This window comes from Rhinopithecus roxellana, chromosome 3, assembly GCF_007565055.1.
Source record: "Rhinopithecus roxellana isolate Shanxi Qingling chromosome 3, ASM756505v1, whole genome shotgun sequence".
In the NCBI taxonomy this organism is placed as follows: domain Eukaryota; kingdom Metazoa; phylum Chordata; class Mammalia; order Primates; family Cercopithecidae; genus Rhinopithecus; species Rhinopithecus roxellana.
In genome coordinates, this window is record NC_044551.1 from 146,971,721 (window position 1) to 146,994,949 (window position 23,229).

Genomic DNA, 23,229 nt, shown 5'->3' on the forward strand with positions numbered 1-23,229 from the left:
CTCCCACAGTCCCTCCCCGCCCTCCTTCCTCCATCCCTCCGTCTCTCCTTTCTTTCCTTCCCTCCCTCCGTCTCTCCTTTCTTTCCTTCCCTCCCTCCCTTTCTCCCTCCCTTTCTCCCTCCCTTCCTCCCTTCCTTCCTTTTTTTTTTAATTCCTGACTCAAACTTGTTAAAGGCTTTTCTTGATGGGTGCTTTGTCTTGGATGTGATTCAGATCCACATGTCTTAAGAAAAAACTGACCAAAACCAAAAAGAGGGCTTCAGACATTTCTGTCATTTACTGTTACAGCTTAGCCTGATGAAATAACTTAAGTTCAAACAAAATAAGGCTACTCATGCATTTCCTGCTGACAACCTGCTGCCCCCATCTGGAGAAGTTGGGAACAGACGTTTTTGATCCATTCCTGCGCAGTTCTTGTTTCCTTTAGGGGTCTGCATTGGCTTGGCTATCTTATCAAAGGTGCTTTGCTACAGTGTGTAGAAGTGTCAGGGCATAAACTGCAAACAGTTTATTTAGTGAGTTTATGTTTACTCTGAGTAATGCCAGAAAACTTTATTTTATTCCTGGCTGGAGGATGACTCCTTAGTTTTGTGGACCATCTGTTGTGGTACTGCCCCCCAGCTCCCCCAACCCTTCCTACAAGAAGCCGTCTTTCTTGACAGCCTTGGACTAGCAAGAAGTGCTTCCTGACTTTGCATCCTGCCTTGGTAATCTTATCCTTGAAAGGATAGTTTGGACTTTTGATCTCTAAGGTCCCTCTGGCTTGGAGTCCATAAAAAATATTTACCAGTGAGAAATGTCTCTATTTAACATAAATCAACCCTTAGGTATTAAATGAGCATTCTCTCTTGAACAAGATTTCTGGACATAAAATTCACGTGCTTCGAGGAGGGACTGAAATTTTAAAAACCATTTCAAAATATGTACTATACCACTAGGAGGCAGTGTTGACATATAATTTAATTCAAGAATCTCTTCACCATAGCTTCTTTTCAGGGAAATATTTTAAAAAATCAATGGATATAAAAATGATTAAAGGTTATAATATTTTGGTGGCAATAAAATTCTGAAAAGAATATTAAAGGGACATGCATTTTACACAGTAATAGAACAGCAAGTCCAATAACATATCATCTGTGAGTGAAAGCTTTAAATACTGAGCTTGGTTTGAGAATATAAGAGAAATGATAGATAACAACTTTGCCAAAAGAAAAAAAAACAAAAATAAAAAGGGGAGTTCACTCTTGTTTCATCTTGGTCATATGCAGCCTCTGAAAGTTGTGCTGCTTTGGCTCTGTTTCTATGCATTGGGGGATTAGGGGTGGATTATTAACTCTTAGTAAGAAAATTCTGGCAATTTCTTTGCCTTTCCATTTATTTGTTTATTTGACAGAGTCTTGCTCTGTCTCCCAGGCTGGAGTGCAGTGGTGCAATCTCGGCTCACTGCAGCCTCCACCTCCCAGGTTCAAGTGATTCTCATGCCTCAGCCTCCCGAGTAGCTGGGACTACAGGCACATGCCACCACACCCGGCTAATTTTTGTATTTTTAGTAGACACAGGGTTTCACCATGTTGGCCAGGCTGGTCTTGAACTCCTAACCTCAAGTAATCCACCCACCTCCCAAAGTGCTGGGATTACAGGCGTGAGCCACCACACCTGGCCTATTTTTGTTTTCTAGAATTCCCTGTCTGGCTCTCCAGAAAGAGCCAGTAGGGCCTCTTTTCCTTTAAAATACTGCCAACCTGCTCCTTTAAAATTCCAGCCTACTTGTGAAGTAGGTTTTTCTTTTAAATAGGTGAAGAAATTGAGGTATAGAGGTTTCACGTAAGACTTAGCAAATTGTAGAACCAGGATAAGAATAAAATACAAGCAATATAGTCTCATTGCTCTTCTTTTTAATAGCTGAAAAGAATTACAATTTCAAAACAGTTCAAACAATTCAAGAATGTTTATGAAAGCAGCATGACCTCTTTTCTAATACACTGAGGGTAGCCATGTTTCTTCTAATAGTCTTGTATCTTCAGGCTTGAGCTTTTGTAGGAGAGTAGATATTAATTATCAGAGAAAAATATCGTAGTTCTCAATCTAGGAAACCAGGCTAGAGTTTGGAGAATCTCTACTTTTTTCTTATTATATTTTTTAAAAGCTACCAACTAACACAAGCTCACTCTGCTTAGCCTTATGGCCCAGAGGCATCCAGTGTTGACCAGGATGGAGAGGGCTGAAATATCCATCTCTCCTCCCTCCTCCCCATTGGTCTATGTCTTTTACTGGTAGAAAAGTGGGTCAGGAAACAGAAGAACTCTGGAACTCTGAGAGCAGGACTCTGGGTATTGGATATTTATTGATCAAGTCTCATGACTGACCTGCTTATAAGAATAAACTTAAACAGGATGGTCTCCTTATCTGAAGTGTCCTACAGCAATGTTTTTCAAACTGTGAATCCAAACCCAGTAGTGGGTCTTAAAAATCCATTTGAAAAGTCTCAACTAGTGTGTTTTGTAAATGAAATAGAATGAAAAGGAATGGAACAGAAAATGCTAAGATGGATCACACATTTAATTTTGACAGTAAGATGTGATGTGTTTTGTGGGTCATTATATAAATTGTGTTTCTTACTAAGGGTCATGTTCAAAAGAGCTTGGAAGTCCCTTTCCATAGCACTTTCTGTCCCTGGCTGGTTGCTGAGTTCTTTATGACAGTTCGTGTCTCATCCTCTTTGCTAGCCTACCAACTTCTTTAAGTGGGATTAACATCTGAATTACTTTTCCTGTGCTCCAGTGATTTCCATAATACCTTACACAGAGTGGGTGCTTAGTGAACCTGTTCAAGATTTACTTTGTACTTATTTTGCTCCTAAGAAAACTTCTAAAACATACTTTAAAATTGTCAAGTGCTATTTGTAATTCTATTTTGTTCAGGTAATAGCAATAATATGTGTAGGATGGCATTCATGAAAGTACTGCTTTTTAACCCTCTTTTCCTTATTTGTAGGAACTGTGGCTCAAACACCTAGAAATTTATCAAAAATAGCCTCCATTGAGGTTACTGTGATTTGAATTTTTGTTTTTCAAAGAGCTCTTTCAGCTGCTGCTCAGTTGTGGCTTCTTTCTGCTGCATCAGCTCGGCTGTTCCTTTGGTCACTCCCCAGCCATCTGGCTTTGACATTGAGGGGTTGTATGGCCGGCCCGAGGCTATCCGAAGATTCTCCCAGTATTCCTTCCTGGCCCTGTGTGAACAAAACACACGACATCAGACTCCTCCCCTAACTTTGGTCTTTATGTCATGGAACCATTTAAAAATTATATAATATTTTAAATAATTTCATGCAGCACACAAAGTTGCCTATCAGACATTAAAAAGCAAAGGTGTCAATCTCAGCCACCGGTGTGGACAGTCTGTGTTGTTTGGCTTCATCATGATTCCTGACTCCAAATTTATATGCTACTGATAAACAATCATTTGCTTACACTTATCCACACATTAATACTTAACAGGAAAAGTATGACATACCATTAACACAGTGAAAAAATTATGTGCTCAGGGTAACTAAGCAGCACAGTAGCATCACTAGAATACCTGTGGCAGCTGCTGAACAGCAACAACCAACAGCGGCAGGCTTTCTCTCCATCCGTGATGCCATGTTTTCATTAAAAGGTTACTGTACATTGTATTTTACTTCTATAGATGAGAAGAAACATCAGAAGCAGTGGAGGGACTGGGAAGCGGTCCACTCTGCTGGATGGCTTTTTACAGTGTTTCCTCTAGAGGCATCTGCCTCATTAACAACGGATTTGTTGGGAGGCCGAGATGGGAGGATCACAAGGTCAGGAGATTGAGACCATCCTGGCTAACCCGGTGAAACCCCGTCTCTACTAAAAAATACAAAAAAACTAGCCGGGCGAGGTGGCGGGTGCCTGTAGTCCCAGCTACTCGGGAGGTTGAGGCAGGAGAATGGCGTGAACCTGGGAGGCGGAGCTTGCAGTGAGCCAAGATCAGGCCACTGCACTCCAGCCTGGGCGACAGAGCGAGCCTACGTCTCAAAAAAAAAAAAAAAAAACCAACGGTTTTTGTCCTAGAAGGCGCCCTTTGATGTAAAAACTGACATGATTTCTTGTTCTGTTATAAATGCATATTGAGGGAGCTGTCTTTGGATTCTAAGAGTGCATCCATTAAAACACACATTAATCTGGACTAAAAAATCCACCCCCTCACCTCAATCTGTAAGTCTAAAATTACTTTGAATTTCCTTTTTGAGACAGGGTCTCACTCTGTCACCCTGGCTGGAGTGCAGTGGTACGATCTTGGCTCACTGCAACCCCTACCTCCCAGATTCAAGTGATTCTCCTGCCTCAGCCTTTTGAGTAGCTGGGATTGTAGGTCTACACCACCATACCCAGCTAATTTTTTATAGAGACAGGGTTTCACCCTGTTGCCCAGGCTGGTCTCAAACTCCTGAGCTCAAGTGATTCGCCCACCTTGGCTTCCCAAAGTGCTGGAATTACAGGTGTGAGTCACTATGTCCACTTCGAATTTCTTCTTTTAATATATGCACAGGAAAAATTTGGGATAGGAGTACTGTCTATTCCACTTACACTACCTCTCCTTCCTCACATCCTCATGAGCCAGCTGAGTTCACCTTGGTTGTTCCTCCCCAAACCCTGGATAACTTCTGCACCTCTCACTCTGCAGGTTCCACTTCTGCCCTTCGATTTCCTTTGCTTCCTTCTGGCTCAGGCCTCAACCTGTCTGCTGTCCCTCCTAGCAAGTCTTCTTCACATGGCAATTACAACTTGCTGACTTTCTAATCTAACCTTGCCCTGGATTACCTGAGACCCCACCCCAGGCTCCTCTTTGCCTTTGGGATGGGGTCCGACGTAACTCATGAGCACAAATAAAGAGGCTGCCTCCTCCTCCTTCTTCCAACAAATTCTGTCTCTGCTATTCTCAAATTTCTAGTTTCTCAATGTGTCATTCTCTTTCCACTTCTCAGTGCTTTCCTGAGGGTTGTTCCTCTAGCAATGTAATGCCTGTATCAGAATTCAACTCAGGCATCAGCTTTCTTATAAATCCTTCATGCACCCTCCCTCTGCCTTTTGCCCCATGGGACATTAGCTCAGGCCCTGCACACCTGTGCACATCTTCATCCTTGGACTTACTGTATTGGACATTACCTGTTTAGCATTCTGCCTGCTAGATTGCTAGCTCCTTGTTTAGCTTGCTACCTCAGCATCCACAACAGCATCTGACAGATAGTTGTGCTCTGTTAATAGCTGCTGAACAGAGTGAAACTGCTACCTTTGCTTGGAGCACCCGTCCTCTACCTGCTTCCTAGTTCTCTATATGGTAGAAGCCTATTGAGCCTTCAAAAGCCAGCCCCAAAACCCTTCTTTTAAAATATCTTTATGGTAGGCAAAGATAGTCATTCTCTTCTTTTGTTACTTTTCTATCCATACATCTACTAAAGCAGCTACCACAGTATAATACATTGGCTTTCGTATTCGTTTACCCAGTAGACTGTGAGTCTCTAAGCCACAGCTTTTCATTTCTGTATTCCTACTGCCCTGCCCAGTGCCTGACATAATTTTTTTACTAGTATATTATTCATCTTCCCCATTGGAATGTAAAATCTGAGGGCAAGGACCTTGCCTGTCTTATTTGCCACTGTATTCCCAGCTCTGAAAATCATGCTTGATATAGTATTAGCTTTACTTAAGTGATCCTTAACTCTTAAAAATCAATGCAATTTAAGATTATTGTGCACCACATTAATGGTAATTTACTAGAGCACGAAATCACATTTCATTGCCACTTACATTTATTTATATTCTATATATATATATATATATTTTTTTTTTTTTGAGACAGAGTCTCACTCTGTTGCCCAAACTGGAGTGCAGTGGCGTGATCTTGGCTCACTGCAACCTCTGCCTCCCGGGTTCAAGCAGTTCCTATGCCTCAGCCTCCCAAGTAGCTGGGATTACAGATGTGCACCACTATGCCCAGCTATTTTTCTTTTTGTATTTTTAGTAGAGATGGAGTTTTGCCATGTTGCCCATGCTGGTCTCAAACTCCCGAGATCAAGTGATCCGCCTACCTTGGCCTCCCAAAGTGCTAGGATTATAGGTGTGAGCCACCGCACCCAGCCTATATTTTTACATTTTTTTTTTAATTCTTTTTCTTTTCAAAATCCAAAATCAGGCCAAATACATTCTATATTCTTAAAACAATCTCCAGAAATCACCTAGTAAGGATGCTTTATAAACATCTCTGGGAGAGAATTTGGGGATGACTGATTCTTCATCATCACACAACAAATTCGCTGCACTCTTCTAAACGGCCCCACTTGAACATATTCATAATCTAAATTAGTTTGGGATAGTAAAAGACGCTTACCTTGCTCTAACCCAGGGTTTGGTGTGCATGTCCAAACCACTTCCCCAGCTGCCATGTTTTTCCGAAGCTGGTGGCAAAAAGCCCCTTTCTGGGGCCAGCTCCTCTGCAATTGCCCTGATGTGGTAGGGCTCAAATCCACAGCACCCGCCAATGTATCGGACCCCCAGGTTGTAGGCTTCTCTGGCGTATTTTTGAATATCCCATCTGGTGGCAACTCTGGGTTCCAGTCCTGTAATAAGTGGCATTATGCCATTAGGCATTATACATTCTTTTCATAAAAATTCAAGATAAGTAGTTACAAGTATGTAATTTTCAATAAATGAATTGTTTTCAATATTCAATTCTTGCATTTAAGAAAAACTTTGCTACTTTGTGTTATATGTTCACTTTTACATGCTGTGGTATCCAGTCTTCAGGAGAGTTCCAAATGACCCCTGCCTTTTGATGTTTTTCCCTTTGTGCAGTCCCCTCTTGCATTATAACAGGGCTGGTCTGTGAGATCCATAGAATATGGCAGAACAGGCATGTGACTTCAGAGGCTAGACTATACAAAAAATTATGGTTTCTACCTTGTACTTTCTTGGAGCACTCACCCTGGGGAAAGCCAGCTGCCATGTTGCAAGCATCACATGTTGCAAGCATGTTTTCCAGCATCACAGTGAAAAGGCCCATGAGCTGAGGAACTGAGGCCCCCAGTCAACAGACAGCAAGAAACTGACACTAACTCCCAAAAGCCAATTAAGTGAGCTTGGAAGTAGATCCCCCAGCTCCCATCAAGCCTTCAGATGATAATAGTCCTGGCCAATATCCGAACTCCAACCTCTTAGGAGACCCTGAACCAAAACCACCTAGTTATGCTATCCCTGAATTCTTGACCTGGAGAAACTGTGAGATAAGAAGTGGTTTTTCAAGCTACTACATTTTGCATTAATTTAATGTGTTATACAGCAGTAAGTAACACAAATGCCTTGCCTTTATTCCTTCGTGGTTCCTCCAAAGTGATTGTATTTTATAGTATCTTACTTGCCTAAGGGTCCCTGTAAAATATAGGATAGGGTGTAAAGACCTTAGAAGGAAGTAGGAGGCTGGGCATGCCCTGCCCCCATTGACCGCTCTGGCTTAATTTTTGACATCAACCCACCCCCTCTTCCCAAACCTGCTGGGAAACTTTTTCCTTCTGCCTGGACTGCAAGTATCCCCTCACTTCATCTGCTTGGTCTCTTCATTAAAACTTGTTATACAGTCACTCGATTATTGTATCTTGCCTGCAATCCCAAAACTCTGGAGTAGCTGAGCCATATTAAAAATTGGAGAAAAGGACCTTAGAGATAACTGGTCTAACTTTATTTTCCCAATAGGGAATTTGAGAGCTAGAGGAATTCAAAGATTTTCCTAAAGTGACGGGACTTAGCAACAGAGCTGGAACTAGAGCTAAATATCTGTTGATTCCCCCATGGGAGGGCATCCTCACCAACCCCAAAGTATGACTCATTGGTTGCCTATTTAGATACTGATTCACTTCAGGTTTTATATTTAAGTTGAAAGGTCTTTTTTGCTAGCCAGGACCATCCTTTCCTTCTGCTCTTCTCTAATACCCAAGGGGCTTTTGGCTGCAGGGACAGAAACCAGGGACAAGACATGAGGAGACACCAAGCCATCTCTTCACCATGACAAAAGATCTCTGGGTATAGATTTACTTGAGTTTTTACATGAATATCAAATGAAGATATTGAGATGATTTATCAAATGTTGGTCTTACCAAACGGGAATTCTGGGAGATCGATGAATCCCTGCTTGTTGCAGTCGGGAGTGTGATAAACCAAGGGCTGGCTCATCAGGTGAGCTTTCAGTCGGGCAGCCTCCAAGGCCTCTTTCATGAGCTTCACTGTTTGTAAACTAATGGTGGGGTCAAAGTGGCAGTTCACACCAATGATGGATGCTCCTGTGGGTGGGGAGAACATGATAGCCTTAGGGATGCACCACAAACCAGCAGGACCAGCTCTCCTCTCTTCATCAGGAATCAGGAAGCTTTTTTTATTTTTTAAGGCAAAGTCTTACTCTGTCGCCCAGGCTGGAGTACAGTGGTGTGATCTCAGCTCACTGCAGCCTCCACCTCAAGCGATCAAGCAATCCTCCCACCTCAGCCTCCCAAGTTGCTGTGACTACAGGTGTGTGCCAACACGTCTGGCTAATTTTTGTATTTTTTTTTTAAATAGATATGGGGTTTCACCATGTTGCCCAGGCTGATTTCGAGCCCCTGAGCTCAATTGATCCAATAGCCTCCTAGACTGTTGGGATTACAGGCATTAGCCACCATGCCCAGCAGGAAGATTTTAATTGGAACAATGAACTGGAAGCATAGCACTGGGTCCTCATTCCCCACAAACCTCTCTTACCTTTGAGTGAGAATGATTACTAGCAGGCAGGAAGTGCTTTCTGTGAAAAATGCTTTGAAGAGTCTGGTATAATTGAAGTGTCATCTTTTTTTTTTTTTTTTTGAGACAGAGTCTTGCTCTGTTGCCCAGGCTGGAGTGCAGTGGCGCGATCTCAGCTCACTGCAGCTTCCGCCTCCCGGGTTCAAGCAATTCTCCTGCCTCAGCCTTCTGAGTAGCTGGGACGACAGGCACGTGCCACCACGCCAGGCTAATTTTTGTATTTTTAGTAGACACAGGGTTTCACCATCTTGGTCAGGATGGTCTCCATCTCCTGACCTCATGATCTGCCCACCTCAGCCTCACAAAGTGCTGGAATTACAGTTGTGAGCCACCACGCCCAGCCCTGTCCATCTTTTTTCAAAACAAAAATTATTAGTTTTTTTAAACTTCAAATTTTAGTAGTCAAACTTTCAACGTTTGACATTATGTTGCAAGCACAATAATTTTTAAACACTCCCAGCTGCTAGATTACACCTGTGTTTATCATACTGCTTACTTGAGGTGTAAATAAATGTTCCTTTTCACCAGGCCAGCTTAATAAGTTCATTAGCCTTCTTGGGCACAGCAGCAGAATGTAATTTAGAAAAAAGTTTTTTAGACATGTGTTTTCTAGAAGGAATTTTGTGTCTAGGATTAATAGTTTGGGGAAAAAGAATCTTAAAAATCCTTTGACTTCAGCTACTCAATGTGGTTACTAGCCTATCAGTCATTTTGACAAGCTTTTAATTTACATTTCAGCCTCCCCAGACTCACAACTATATGGGATTGTCTTCCTATAGTATTCTTGTAAAATTTGGTGTTACGAAGTTTGATTTAGTGAGAACAAAATATGTTTTAGATATTTCATTTTCTTCAAAAACTTTCTTTATAGTCGTTATGTTCTTAACTATATTTGGACCAAAGATGATTTACCATGGCAATCACTAGACATGATTTTGGAAGTTTCCTCCTCCAGAAGATTTGAGAAGGCATCATGACATAATAATTCTTTTACTCTATCCTCTCAAAGTGGGAGGAATTCCCAAATAGGAGTTTTCTTTCTTTTCTTTCTTTTTTTTTTTTTTTTGAATTTTAAAAATTGTGGTAAAATATATATCATGTAAAACTGGGCATTTTAACCTTTTTTAAAAAATTTATTTTTGTAGATACAGGGCCTCATTATGTTGCCCAGGCTGGTCATGAAATTCTGGCCTCAAACGATCCTCACACCTTTACCTTCCAAAGTGCTGGGATTATAGGCATGAGCCCCTGCATCTGGCCCATTTTAGCCATTTGTAAGTGGCATTAATTAGGTTCACAATGTTGTGCAACTATTATCACTGTTTCCACATTTTTTCGATACCCCAAAGAGAAACTGCACCCATTAAGGACTAACTCCTTATTTTCCCCTTCTGCTAGCCCCTGGTAACCTCGAATCTACTTTCTGTCTCTGTGGATTTGCCCATTCTAGATATGTCATATAAACAGAATCATATGATATTTGTCATTTTGTGAGTGGCTTAGTTTACTTAGCATGATGTTTCCAAGGTTCATCCCTGTTGTGGCATGTTTGAGAACTTCATTTTTTCTTATAGCTGCATGATATTTCATTGTATGGATACACCACATTTTGTTTTATCCATTCACCTGTTGATGAACTCTGAGGTTGTTTCTAAAGGACTTTTTTGGGCCAGGTGTGGTGGCTCATGCCTGTAATCCTAGCACTTTTAAACTTCCTTTTCTGTTGTAGACTTTCAATACCATCTATACCCAGATCTCTCCCATATTTCTCTCTCTTACCCTGACCTTCCCATTGGGCTCCAGACTTGAATATTGTGGATATATACAAGTTTCCAGAAGTAAATATACTTGTATGTGTGTGTGTGTGTATACATATATATCCAGAATATGTGTGTGTATATATACATATACTTGTATGTATAGATATACTTGTATGCTTCATATATATTATATATATATTCATCAGATTGTGTATACATATACTCACAAGTATATATATCCACAATATCCAAGTCTGGAACCCAGTAGGAAGGTCACTGATATCAACTAAGCTATAAACTGTTGAAAACTTTTGACTACCTTTTTTTTTGGATGTTGTGCTGCCAGAGTTTCTCTTTCCTTGCTGAACTTCATTCTATTAATAAATTAATAATATGTTGGCTATTTATTGGATGTCTTTTAGGTGTAAGCCTCCTTGCAAGAGATTATAGAGAAGTAGAAATAGAGGACATTGTTCCTGACATCAACAATTTTATCATTTAGCACAGGGTTTTCCGAGGTTTGGTCCATGGAAATAATGTTCCACGATCAATTAAGTTAGGAAGTAGCTGTTCACTACATCACCTTCTTGAAGACTAGGAATATATGTGAACATACCAAAGATTTTGATAAGTTCCACAGTAAAGATATCTGCTTAAGGCTGGGCGCGGTGGCTCACACCTGTAATCCCAGCACTTTTGGGAGTCTGAGGCGGATGGATCATGAGGTCAGGAGTTCGAGACCAGCCTGGCCAACATAGTGAAACCCCATCTCTACTAAAAAATACAAAAAATTAGCTGGGCATGGTGGTGGGTGCCTGTAATCCCAGCTACTCGGGAGGCTGAGGCAGAAGAATCGCTTGAACCTGGGAGGCGGAGGTGGCAGTGAGCAGAGATCGCGCCATTGCACTCCAGCCTGGGCGACAGTGTGACAAGACTCCATCTCAAAAACAAAACAAAACAAGATATCTGCTTAATTCGGTTCAGCGCAGCCTTTTCTAAATGTATTTAACCCCAGAACCCTGTTAGCATTCTCGCTGACTGGAAACTAGACTGAGGCTATTCTTAATGAGTGGTATAAACAGCAGATGTTACAATTGCTGAGAGGAAAAAGTGATCACTTGGGGTAGGAAAAATTATGTAAGGATACATGGAAGTATAATTGGAACTAAACATTGGAAGATGGACTAGATTTACTAGACAGATTATTTGTTAAGGACCTATTATGTGCTACATGCTACGCTAGACACAGGATACTCAGTACTGAACTAAACAGTCTCTGTATTTATGGATCTTATAATCTAGTGAGGGAGTCAGCCATTAAACAGTTAAACAAATGAGATAAGTGAGAAGTGCTATGAAGAATACAGGATACAGTGATATAAAAAACTGTAGCCATCTACTCTGTACAGAATGAGGGAAGAATTAGATGCAGGCCATGCATTCATTCCAATTAACAATGGGGATAATGAAGGCCTCCTCTGATCTTTCTACAAAAAGTTAACTTGCCTCTCCCCTAGTTGTTGTATTTCCCCATGAAAAATTATGATTATACAATTTCGTCCCTAAATCTAAATATTTGTTATTATTAATGACAAGTATGAAAGTTATTTTCACGAAAAATCAGGAGTTAGGTAAAAATCAGAGATTAAACAAAATGCTAGTCAAAATTTCTCTATTATACAAAGTGAGTCAGGCTTTTTCCCTGACAATTATTTTCTGGGTTTAAAATGGGGCAGTTTTGAAAACAGTCTGTGGGTTTCTTCTAAATGAAATGAAACCCAATATTTGGAATGGATTTACAATTATACAAAAGATATACTGGGTTGTCAGTGTTTTATATCAAGGATTTTCTGATTTATTATACCAATGATAAAAAGCAAAATATACTAGTAATTTATGAGACTGAAAAACTTTGGCAAACAGGGCAACTAACTTAAAAGTTATTAATGTTTAAAGACCTTACTTGTAGATGTTAAACCTCCAGCTAGGGCTAGTTGCTCCTTTCAGAAGCCTAGTGTGTGTGTGCATGTGTGTGTGTGTATGTGTGTATTTTTAAAACTTTTTTCCATCTGGGATTCAATAATATCAATATTCTTACAAAAGTAAATTAATGGTTTTTATGTTAATGAAAGTAGTATACACTGATTTGTAGACAGATGTGCACTCGCGTGTTCTTTTAAGACTTACTAATCACAAACTGATTGAAATCTGTCATCACCTGCTTTCACCAGGCGCACTGCACACTCGCCGGGGGGCACACCATGCAAATCTCCTTCCGGGCCAATGCACATGGTTGCTGCCACAGGTTTACCAGATGCTATCAAGGTTTCAACTGCCCACACAGCTTCTTCAACATGTTCAAAATACTGGAATCAGTTAAGGTTAGAGTACTTTTAATATCGTTTCTTCCAAAACAATTTTTTTTTTTTTTTAAGACAGTTTCACTCTTTCACCCAAGCTGGAGTATAGCTCACTGCAACCTCCGCCTCCCATTTTCAAGCAATTCTCCTGCCTCAACCTCCCAAGTAGCTGGGATTACAGGCGCCCACCACCATGCCCAGCTAATTTTTGTATTTTTAGTAGAGATGGGGTTTCACCATGTTGGCCAGGCTGGTCTCAAACTCCTGACCTTGTGATCCACCTGCCTTGGTCTCCCAAAGTGCTGGGATTACAGGCGTGAGCCACCACGCCCAGCCTCTCCCAAAACAATTTGAAAACGTATTCTATTGCTTAAAAACTTCATTATTACTGTTTTCAAACTTTGAATTGTGACCCATTAGCATTTTTTAAATGAAATAGAATGATTTCTTACGGTAAATTGCAGTCAAAAAGTTGGAAAAACACCATATCAGATTAACTGAATCAAATTTATCAGAAGCCCTGAATTGGGAAACGATTTCAAAAACTATTACTATTACTAGTTATGATCGTCACCTAACCCCACACAGTACTCTTGAAAGCCAAAGGTAGAGAAAATGTACTAGGTGTATTTGTCTTATCTTCCACATTATTCTTTACCTCTGCAATCAAGAAGTCCACATTCTTCTTCATAAAGACCTCTAACTGTTGCAGAAATATTTTTTTGACTTCAGTTTCACTCTTGCAGCTAAGGTACGAAGGTGTCTGACTCACTCCTCCTGCTACCAAAGCATCTCCTTCATCAGCCACTTGTCGGGCAATGTCACAAGCAGCTTCACTGACTTTCTGCCCCTAAAATGGGTGAGTATATGAGACTTCTAAAATTTCATGTGAAATTGAAATAAAATTATTATTCAAACATTCACATCTTAGTTGTATATTTACAATAGTATCTTATTCCAGAAAATGACTGCTATGGAATAGTTCAAAGCTTTACCAAGCTGAACAGTTTGCAATAACAATAACACTAATAATAGTGATAGTAACAATAAATATATATTATATATGACATTACATTATACCAAAAATGTGTGAGATGGTAAAAGTGTTTACATTGAAGGATGTTATCTGGTATCTTCCAGTGCCTAAGATGCACTTAGAAGAGTACCTAACAAATAGTAGTGGTGGTGATGATGATTTGCTTTTATGAAATTAAATTTAAATAACTATAGAATTCAGGACATTTTTGTATATATATCCTCAATTAACAGATAAGTGCATAACTAACAAGGTCTTTTCTAATTATTTAGACTTTATAAGTTGTTTGTTATGCTCAACAAACAAAAAGCTCCCCAAACCTAGCACTGTATACTCATGGAATTTTGGAAACCTCAGCCTTGATGGGGTAAAGGGGTTGGTCCAACATCACAAAGTAGATGTGGTTGAGTCAGGCACTGTTCCAGGTTTACTGATTTATTATGCCTACGATCTTTCCTCTAGCCATGCTACATTTAAAAACGTTAAGGATGAAAGAATTTGTAAGGATGCCCAATTTACTCAGCAACTTAGTCAGGAGACTAGGAGAATCATAAATCATTAAATACCTCTTCTTTCATCTGCTTTGCTAAATGCCTCTTTGTTAATTTTGGGGATTACAGCTAAATAAAACCTAAGGCTGTTATTCATGCCTCTCATTTTTGTATTATTAGAAATAAAACAAAACTCTGAAGAGGCTGAACCCTTTTCTCTATGGGAGCTTTGTTGATGCAATGGGTCAACAATATCCTTCTAAAAGTTCCGCAGCTGGTTTTACTCACAGATATCTTCTCTAAGACATAGTTTCCCCTGTTCTCCAGCTTGTCTTCACTTGCATAGAAGGTGAAGGTCTGCATGACGTTTGAGCCAGCTCTGAGGAACTCTCGATGAAGCTGGCGAACTGGGAGAGTGAAAGAGGAAATGTATAATTTCTATCTGTTTATTAACCCACAGTGTTTTCAAATGGCTCTCAGATAAACAAGCAGGAAAATAACTGCTTGAATTTCTGGTTGCTTGACATTTACACATCTTAGGGGTAGATGAGAGGTAGATCTGAAGTCTCTTGGCAACTCCTGCAAAGGGTGGCCAGGGGGTGCTCATATTCCTGTATTTGCTCATCTTGTTCATTGTTTAACTTTGTTTATCATTCATTGACTGTATTTGTGGATGGCACCCATGGACACAAGGGTGAACAATCCATTATCCTGTCTTTGGACAACTTTACAGTCTGTCTAGAAATAACTAACTACAGCACTGCATGGTTGGGTTGTGCAGGAAGAAGGGATCATTTCTACCCAGGACATGGGGCAAGGAGGTTAAGGAGGTCCGAAGATGAGGAATCATTTGAGCTGCACTTGGAAGAATTCTGTGCTATTGCCAGGCAGAGAAGGTGGGGAAGGGAATTCCCTCCAGAGAGAATAGCCTGAGCAAAGATAATAAGGCAGGAACAGGCATGGCATTTGGGGGAATGACAAGTACTTTGAATGGCTGGAGTTGATGAATCAGGGAAATATTTAGTTTTTAAGCAACTAGATGATGTAATTAGTACAGTCTTTTCAAAAGATAATTCTGGTAGCGGGGTGAAATAAGAATTGGAGCAGGATTTCCAAGCACAGATCCATGGATGCATGCCAAATGGCAAAGTTTTTTTTTTTTTTTTTTCTGAGAGTTTCATTCTGTCTCCCAGGCTGGTGTGCAGTGATGTGATCTTGGCTCACTGCAACCTCTGCCTCCTGGGTTCAAGCAGTTCTCTTGCCTCAGCCTCCCGAGTAGCTGGGACTACAGGCGCCTGCCACCACACCTGGTAATTTTTTGTATTTTCAGTAGAGGCAGGGTTTTGCCATGTTGGCCAGGCTGATCTTGAACTCCTGACCTCAAGTGTTCTGCCCGCCTTAGCCTCCCAAAGTGCTAGGATTATGGGTGTGAGGCCTCTAAATGGCAAAGTTTTATCAGCTGGAGGAAATATGGTGGGATTTTTTTTTTCCCATATAGCTAAATGTATTCAGTTTAAGAAATTATCACTTGTTTTAAAATAGCTGTCCTAAGCTATGGTTGCCCATTAGATCCCCTGCAAACTTATTTTAAATTATGGATTGGAATGTCAAATCCATAGATTTTCTGATTTAATTGGTTTGGAGTAAGGCATAGGCATCTTCTTTTAAAAGTTTCCCCAACCCATCTTTGTTTTCAGCCTTGTCAAAAACTGCCATTGTAAGATTGTGGAAAAAAACTCCTTTTATAAAATGATAGTGAAACTTGGATGATGGTTGTTTTTGTTAGGAGAATTAACTGGGCAAAGTAAGAAATCAGCATGCTATTAATATATCAGCTCCTGAAAATTATTTTGAAATTTCAGAGGTTTATGAAATCCAAAGGTCCAGGAGCAACTATATGAGAGGGTAGGAAATTGCTAGGACGCTGAAGTTCTTAGCCCTTGGGACTAACACCGGAGATGAGTCTATACTCATCTCTTGTATCCCAGAGGACTAGTACAGTAGAGTGCCTGGAACATAGAAACCTTGGTTTTTGTTTGTAAATAGATGAATACATAAGTGAAAAAAGCTTTTAAATTTTAGAAAATGGATTTGTAAGCTTGTAGTCATTTTCCATGATTTTTTAAATCATAGAAAGTTCTCAGTGGGACCTCAAAAGCATCCCTAAATTAGTGGGCTGCAAACTTGTTTTATAATAACAGAACCAATTAAAAATGTAGGGAGTCCCATATATCAGTCAGATAAACCCAGAGCTGCTGTGGTTGGAGAGGACTGAAAGGCCTATATACTAGGTTTCTGGATGCTAGGAAGAAATGGTTTATAACTATGAAGTCCACTCACGTGGTCCTTGGGTGGATTTCCAGAGGTTTCATGGAAAAACCCTGGAAATGTGTGCAAATTGTTATGTGTAAATACATTTTACAGTGCAGAAGGTCTATAAACTTTTATCAGATTTTTCAATAGGGCAGTGATCTCAAACAGTTGAAGACAACTCCTCACTCTTGATTATTCATCATGCTTCTAAAACTGCAGTAATTCTCTAAGTATGATCCATCTTAGAGTCACCTGGGGGCAATTATCAGAAAGGCAGATTCCTCAAACTCTTCCAGACCCCAATAACCTGAATTCATTGCTGAATTAAAACTGCTTCCACTGGGTGCAAGAACTATAACTTTGGGCATAAACTTTAGCAAGAGAATGAGGCTGGTAATTTCTGAGTATCCTTTCACCTACATTTTCCTGATCACAAGGTTCCCAGGTTCATCCTCTACCCATAATACGATAGGACTAGTCCCTTTTACACAATGATGTCACTTATGCTAATTGATTACCTTTTATGGCCTTAACTCCTCATTATATTACTTATTTTAACATCATAGAAGCTAAGTATACATTGATACATGATTACATATGTACATAGCATAGTTGGAGATTAGCCTTATAGATTTAGCTTGAGAAATGCAAGTTTTTGAAAGTCCACAGTAAACTCTAAAAGGTCAAATAAAATTCTGAAGTATTTCTTCAGTTGGGTAAGTTTGCAGCAAAACTATTTGGGGGCAAAATATGAACTGAACCAACATGAAGGTATTGATAAACATGTTTCAGTTAGTAAAGGTAGTCATATATTTTGATGCAAAAATGTATTAATGTGTTTCAATGGGGGCTGCTTCAGGGTCCATTGGGAGTGTTACATAATATGCTACTGTATTAACTTTCTAACATCCCCAGATTCCTGGATTCCAAGACACATTTGGCCCCAAAATGTGGTTTGGACAGGGGATTGTGGGCCTGTAGTATAACCACTCCTTTCTTGTTGCCTAGAACATGAAAAAGTCAGGCCCAGGCACCGGATATATAAAAATGTTGCAGGTGAAGTCCAGCTTGCAGGAAGACTCTTCAGGGGTTTCCATCAATTCTAGCTACCACTCAGTCTCAATTACAAAAGCACTGCAAATACACACAATCATTTGCATAAAATAGCTCAAGCGATCCTCCTGCCTCAGCCTCCCAAGTAGCTGGGACTACAGGTATGCACCACCATGCCCAGCTAATTTTTTAAAAAACTTCTAAGAGACTGGGTCTCCCCGTGTGCCCAGGCTGGTCTTGAATTCCAGGGCTCAAGTGGTCTTCCCACCTCAGCCTCCTGAGTTGCTGGGATTACAGGTGTGAACCACCACACCCAGCTCCTTTATGAGAACTTACAATAGTGCTCTGCACCAACCTGCTTCTGGGTGCTCAACAGCAGCTTCAGGAGTCCAGGGTCCTGCCTTTACGTAGCCCCTCTTCTCCAGTGCAAAGACAAACCCTCCATCTCCAATCACAATCTCTCCAGCATTTAAACGTTCTAGGATGCCCTAAAATTACAGATGAGGGAGGAAAAGGAGTTACTTGAGTGTTTAAGAGAATTTTCTATTTTTATTACTTTTGCTAACATATTCTTGTAGAGGTGTGGTTATTTTAGAATTTTCAGAGAAAAAATTATATTTTATGTATACATTTATGGCTATCTATAAGACAAACAACCAGAATGCTCATAAAATAAACATTTGTGTATTCCTTTGTATGTGATGGGGGTGGGGGTCTTTCAGAACATGTTAAAGAGTGTTTGAAGAATACCATGGGAGGTGTGTTTCAAGAACTATCTGCTGAGGGATTAAATGAAAAGATTTTGTTGTAAAGCCTCAAATCTGCACTTAAGCACAGATTCTTAAAATGGTAAATACTAGTCTTCCTACTCTATCAACAAGCTAAAGAGAGGGTTAAAATTGTTAAACAAGTTGAAATGGCATAGAATGCTTTTTTTTTTCTTTCTTTCTTAGAGACAGGGTCTCACTATGTGCCCAGAGGAACTTGAACTCCTGGGCTCAGAAGATCCTCCAGTCTCACCCTCCCCAGCAGCTGAAACTACAGGCTTGTGCCACAGTGCCCAGCAATGCTATTAAGCCATTTTATTTTAAGACTGAAAAGGTGGCCACATCACTCAAAGACTTCTATCTTTGGTGTTAACATTGAGTTTCCGCAACAGTAGCTGTGCTATACAGACCAGGTTATAAGTGTGCGCATTCTGTACTCTATGATGAGAACAAGGAAGAAACAACTAAATAAAGTATTTGTTGAATGATTTTCAGCCCAGTCTCCGTACTTATTCCATTTACAATACTGTGCAGTAATCACCCTGTTGTTCTATAGATAAATTTGGAATTAAGAATTTTGAAAGGGTTTTGTGAATTACAAAGTAATTCTCTAGTTTAATAGTTTTTTTTTTTTGTAATTTCAAAGAATTATAGACTTTAAAAATAAATAGTATTCAATTCAACTGAGATCTCTCTCTCATTTCACAAATGAGAAATCAAGACCCAGAGTCCCTGGGTAATTTATACATGGTCTTCCAGATGGGGAGCATAGGGCTTCCTGACTCTTTTATGCTTAAATAATATCTGTATTTGATTTTAAATGGGATTGGGGGTGGCAGGACAGCCCTGAAAAAAACTGCATAGTGTAAAGGAATAACTTGGGATGTATTTACCCAGTGTGTTCCATTTACTGCCAATAACAGTGGATAAAACAAAAGCTGACATAATAACAAGCATTCCAGAAATCTGTGAGAGGCAATCACAGGATTTTGTATCCCAATTCCTTGCCGCCTTCTTAGAACCTCCCTCATTTTCATTCTCTTCCCTCCACTGCCCCTTCCCATGCCATTTGGACAGCTGGTGCTCAGAGAGAGGAAACAATTGACATTTCACCAGACAGAAGCAAAGTGGTAGGATTATGATGTGTGTTCCCTAATATACCTTTCAGATCAAAACATTTTCAAGCCATAATGTTGAAGCCATGTTATCTTCCGGGAGCCCATAAAATAACAAAGCACTGCAAAAATATAAATGGCTCACATGTCATTTTGAAATCCAAACATTCGTCATGATTGCAATGTGTCTAAATGTCGCATCTGAAAACTACAACTTTGATTATGATCTAATTAACAAGAACAATAATAAAATTATATATATTTAGTACCTCAACATTTTAATGTGCAGCATAGCTAAGGATCTGATGTTGGGTGGCAGGGTGGGTAGTGGCGATTCAACTACTATGTGGTTCATGCACTTGTTGAGTGAGTCTCTGGAAATACTATCTCTTACATTCTGTTGCATTTTAAAATTATCTAGACTTCAGGATTTTCTGTTCCCAAGCTAAACAGACTTTTTAAAAAACGGAATGTGCTATGAAAAAAATATACTGTTTTGTGAAAAAGTATTACAAAACAGTATGTGTAATATCAGCCCATTTTTGTTTAAAAAGTACATATTTGCCTCAACAACAAACTAGCAGAATATACACCAGAATTTAACAGGCACTGTTCTTTGTGCTTTCCCTAGTTGTTTATAATGAACATGTGCAAGCTTTGTAACATTTGTTTTAATTTTAAACTCAAATGTGTAGACATGTTATTGTCCATATATTGTTTTAACACTGACATATGCATGGAAACAAGTTACTGAGGAAACTGTTTTTTTCCATCTTACATTCATCTGTTGCTTAGATAATTCTGTAAAGATAATTCTTTAAAATGTTATATTTTCTGAGTTTGAGTTTGGGGAATAAGTTAGAATTACATGGCTATGAGAATGGGGACAAACAAAAAATATCTATATCTATATCTATATCTATATCTATATCTATATCTATATCTATAGGAATCATCCTTCCCAGTCTCTACGGACTGTTAATTTAGTACATTTAAGGACTGGCGAAATTCTCACCCTCCTTGGACTGGTGACAGTCCATAGTCCTTTGCCATCTCAGCACCCACTCATGCCATCAACATGATGATGCATTTAGAATCTGTAACCGAATTGACCTTCTTCCTTGTGTAGAGGTCTTTTGATTTGGGAAGCCATCCCTTTAGAAACTGGGCATACCTCAGCTGGTTCTCCAGCAGGGCAGGCACTGGGATGACAGCTGGACCTTTCTCACTGTTCTTACAGCCCAGAGGATGCAGTTGGCCTGGCCCCCTCTGCTGCTTCCCTACCATTTTCCGGGGGCCTCTGTCGTGCCAGGCCTGGGACTGGGCATTTTGATACCAAAAGGTCAAGTTTATTCCCTCCTCCCTCCATGCTTCTCTCTCTTCCCACCCGTGCAGTCTCATTCCACGGCAGTCAGTCCATCTATCCATCCATTCGTTCCCCAAATTAGAGGAAGGCCTACCATCTGGACTGAAAACACTTCTCCCAACAAGCCACTGGCAAAGCCAAGAGATGGATTTGTTAATCTGGAGCTGGAATTGTGTTTTACAATTTCATCGACAGCCCTTCCTCAGTATCTTACCTCCACTCTGCCCATTTTTTCTTTCTTTTTTTTTTTTGAGACGGAGTCTCGCTCTGTGGCCCGGGCTGGAGTGCAGTGGCCGGATCTCAGCTCACTGCAAGCTCCGCCTCCCGGGTTCACGCCATTCTCCTGCCTCAGCCTCCCCAGCAGCTGGGACTACAGGCGCCCGCCACCTCGCCCGGCTAGTATTTTTTAGTAGAGACGGGGTTTCACCATGTTAGCCAGGATGGTCTCGATCTCCTGACCTCGTGATCCGCCCACCTCGGCCTCCCAAAGTGCTGGGATTACAGGCTTGAGCCACCGCGCCCGGCCGCCCATTTTTTTCTTAAACCATGTTTTCGAGGCTGACATTTCGGATGACATTTTTCTGTCATCTCGGACATCAAATTGCCTGTGAAAATCTGCAATCACCCAACCAGCGCCTAGTCCTTGGGTACAGCGAGAACCCGGCGGGGAGGCGGCCCCAACACCCGCGGTGCGGGTCCAGGAAAATGTCGGAACCAGCGCTGCCCACTCCTCCCCGTTATGTGCACGCCGGGTGCAGAGGGCGCTCGCGGCGGCCCCCGCGGACACAGATGCGGAGCACGCCAGGCGCGCTACGCAGCTCAGTGGGGACAGGATATCGCGCCTGTGGAGCTAGGAGCAGTGTCTCTGGGGAGTTTTTTGGTCTTGGGGTGCCAGGTTCAGAAGGTATTGGGAGGCTTGGAGTTCTGGGGACTCCCAGCCGTCGGGGATGGCTCAGAGGGTGCCTTTGGGTCTGAGGGGCAAGGATCACAGAAATCTGGGGCGCACTCTGGTCCAAACGGGGCTGCGGCTGGAGGGGAGAGAGAGGCGCTCTGGGGCCGCGCTCTGAATGTGGGCCAGGCGTGGGGAGGCTCAGAGGTGCCTTGGGGTACCGCTGGAGAAGTTCTGGAAGCACATTCTGGTCTGAGGCTAAGGGACGAGAGCGAGCAGGAGGATGATGGGTCGCAGGCAGGGTCCGAGGGCCCCTCTGAGCTCCCAGAGGCTGGGGTACAGAGCAGGTGGGAGGGGGAGGAGAGCGCCCTCGGGTCCCCTGGAGACTCACCTTCTTGGCCTTTTTGCCCCCAGCGGGTGGCATCTTCGTGGTGTCCAGACAGGTGGTCGACACGGATGCGGACCGACTAGGCGAGCCTTCCCGCTGAGCAGCCCCGACCTGCTCCGAGTCCGCAGCCTGCCTCTTTATACCCACAGTTGGGCGCGGGGAGGGCCTCCCAGCCAAAGCGCGGGCCAGCGCAGGCCTTGGGCGGGAACACGCCCACCAGCCCTTCATCAGGCCCGCCTCCTGTTGGGAACCTAGCTTGCCAAGGAGGTGATCCAGATTGTTCACCCGAATGGGTGGAACCACCGAAAAGTAAGATAAGAAAAAGCGATGTTGCCACTCGCTTAGATTTCAAACCTGCCTAGCGTCCCTTTTGCCTCTTGCACTTTTGCCCTGACCCTAACCGTCCTCTTGCTGGCCTGCACTATGGCCCACTTAGGCTGCCAGAGAGGCCTCTGAGAAGTCCATTCGATGCTCAAATATTTGTCAAAGGCCAAAGCGTCAAGATTATGGAATTAGGGGATGGTCCTGGAAGATCTTCAGCCTGGAGTGTGATCTCTTGTGTGATATACATCCAGTATAACGGGACACAAATGCGGCTTTAATAGAGGAGTCCAATACTAACCCTGAATTGGCGGGTATGTTCAAAATGACCTTCTACACCTATACCCAAACATGCCTTGCAGTTTCTAATAATACAGTAGTTTCTAATAAGAATATGTTTGTAATATTTAACAAGGACAGACTTTTAACATTTATAAATGAAAGCAGAAATGTACTTTGAAGACTTCAAAATTCAGCATGAAAACGATATAAAAACATAGACATTAGAAAAACTGGAGGGAATAGAGATGTTAACAGTA

The 23,229-nt window shown here is 41.3% G+C and overlaps 2 protein-coding genes across 5 annotated transcripts in view; one reads left to right on the plus strand and one right to left on the minus strand.

Moving 5' to 3' along the window:
- The window catches only part of LOC115896493, a 152,587-nt gene that overhangs the window by 96,638 nt on the left and 32,720 nt on the right, over nt 1-23,229 (plus strand). The window contains exons 2-3 of one of the 4 annotated variants that reach the window (XM_030927537.1): nt 13,698-13,810; nt 18,798-19,169. In XM_030927537.1, coding sequence (XP_030783397.1) covers nt 13,698-13,718 — 21 coding nt within the window. In that variant the 3' untranslated portion in view covers nt 13,719-13,810; nt 18,798-19,169. Of the gene's footprint in view, nt 1-12,822; nt 12,938-13,682; nt 13,811-18,797; nt 19,170-23,229 lie in introns of those variants that run through there. The other 3 variants (XM_030927538.1, XM_030927535.1, XR_004056376.1) reach the window with 3 other exon arrangements.
- Nucleotides 1,874-22,505, minus strand: BHMT (betaine--homocysteine S-methyltransferase). The gene is made up of 8 exons (XM_010364101.2): nt 22,373-22,505; nt 18,200-18,332; nt 14,767-14,885; nt 13,610-13,801; nt 12,810-12,957; nt 8,156-8,338; nt 6,397-6,625; nt 1,874-3,229 (listed from the first exon to the last, which is right to left on the minus strand). The coding sequence occupies exons 1-8, from the start codon at nt 22,403-22,405 to the stop codon at nt 3,046-3,048; spliced, it is 1,221 nt and encodes a 406-aa protein (XP_010362403.1). The 5' UTR covers nt 22,406-22,505; the 3' UTR covers nt 1,874-3,045.

Coding starts and splice junctions, on each gene's coding strand:
- BHMT (XM_010364101.2), bottom strand. CDS start 22,405: ATGCCACCCGCTGGGGGCAAAAAGGCCAAGAAG. Junction 18,333..22,372: donor GGGGCAAAAAGGCCAAGAAG/GTGAGTCTCCAG, acceptor CTGTAATTTTAG/GGCATCCTAGAACGTTTAAA. Junction 6,626..8,155: donor TCTCCCAGAATTCCCGTTTG/GTAAGACCAACA, acceptor CACTTATTACAG/GACTGGAACCCAGAGTTGCC.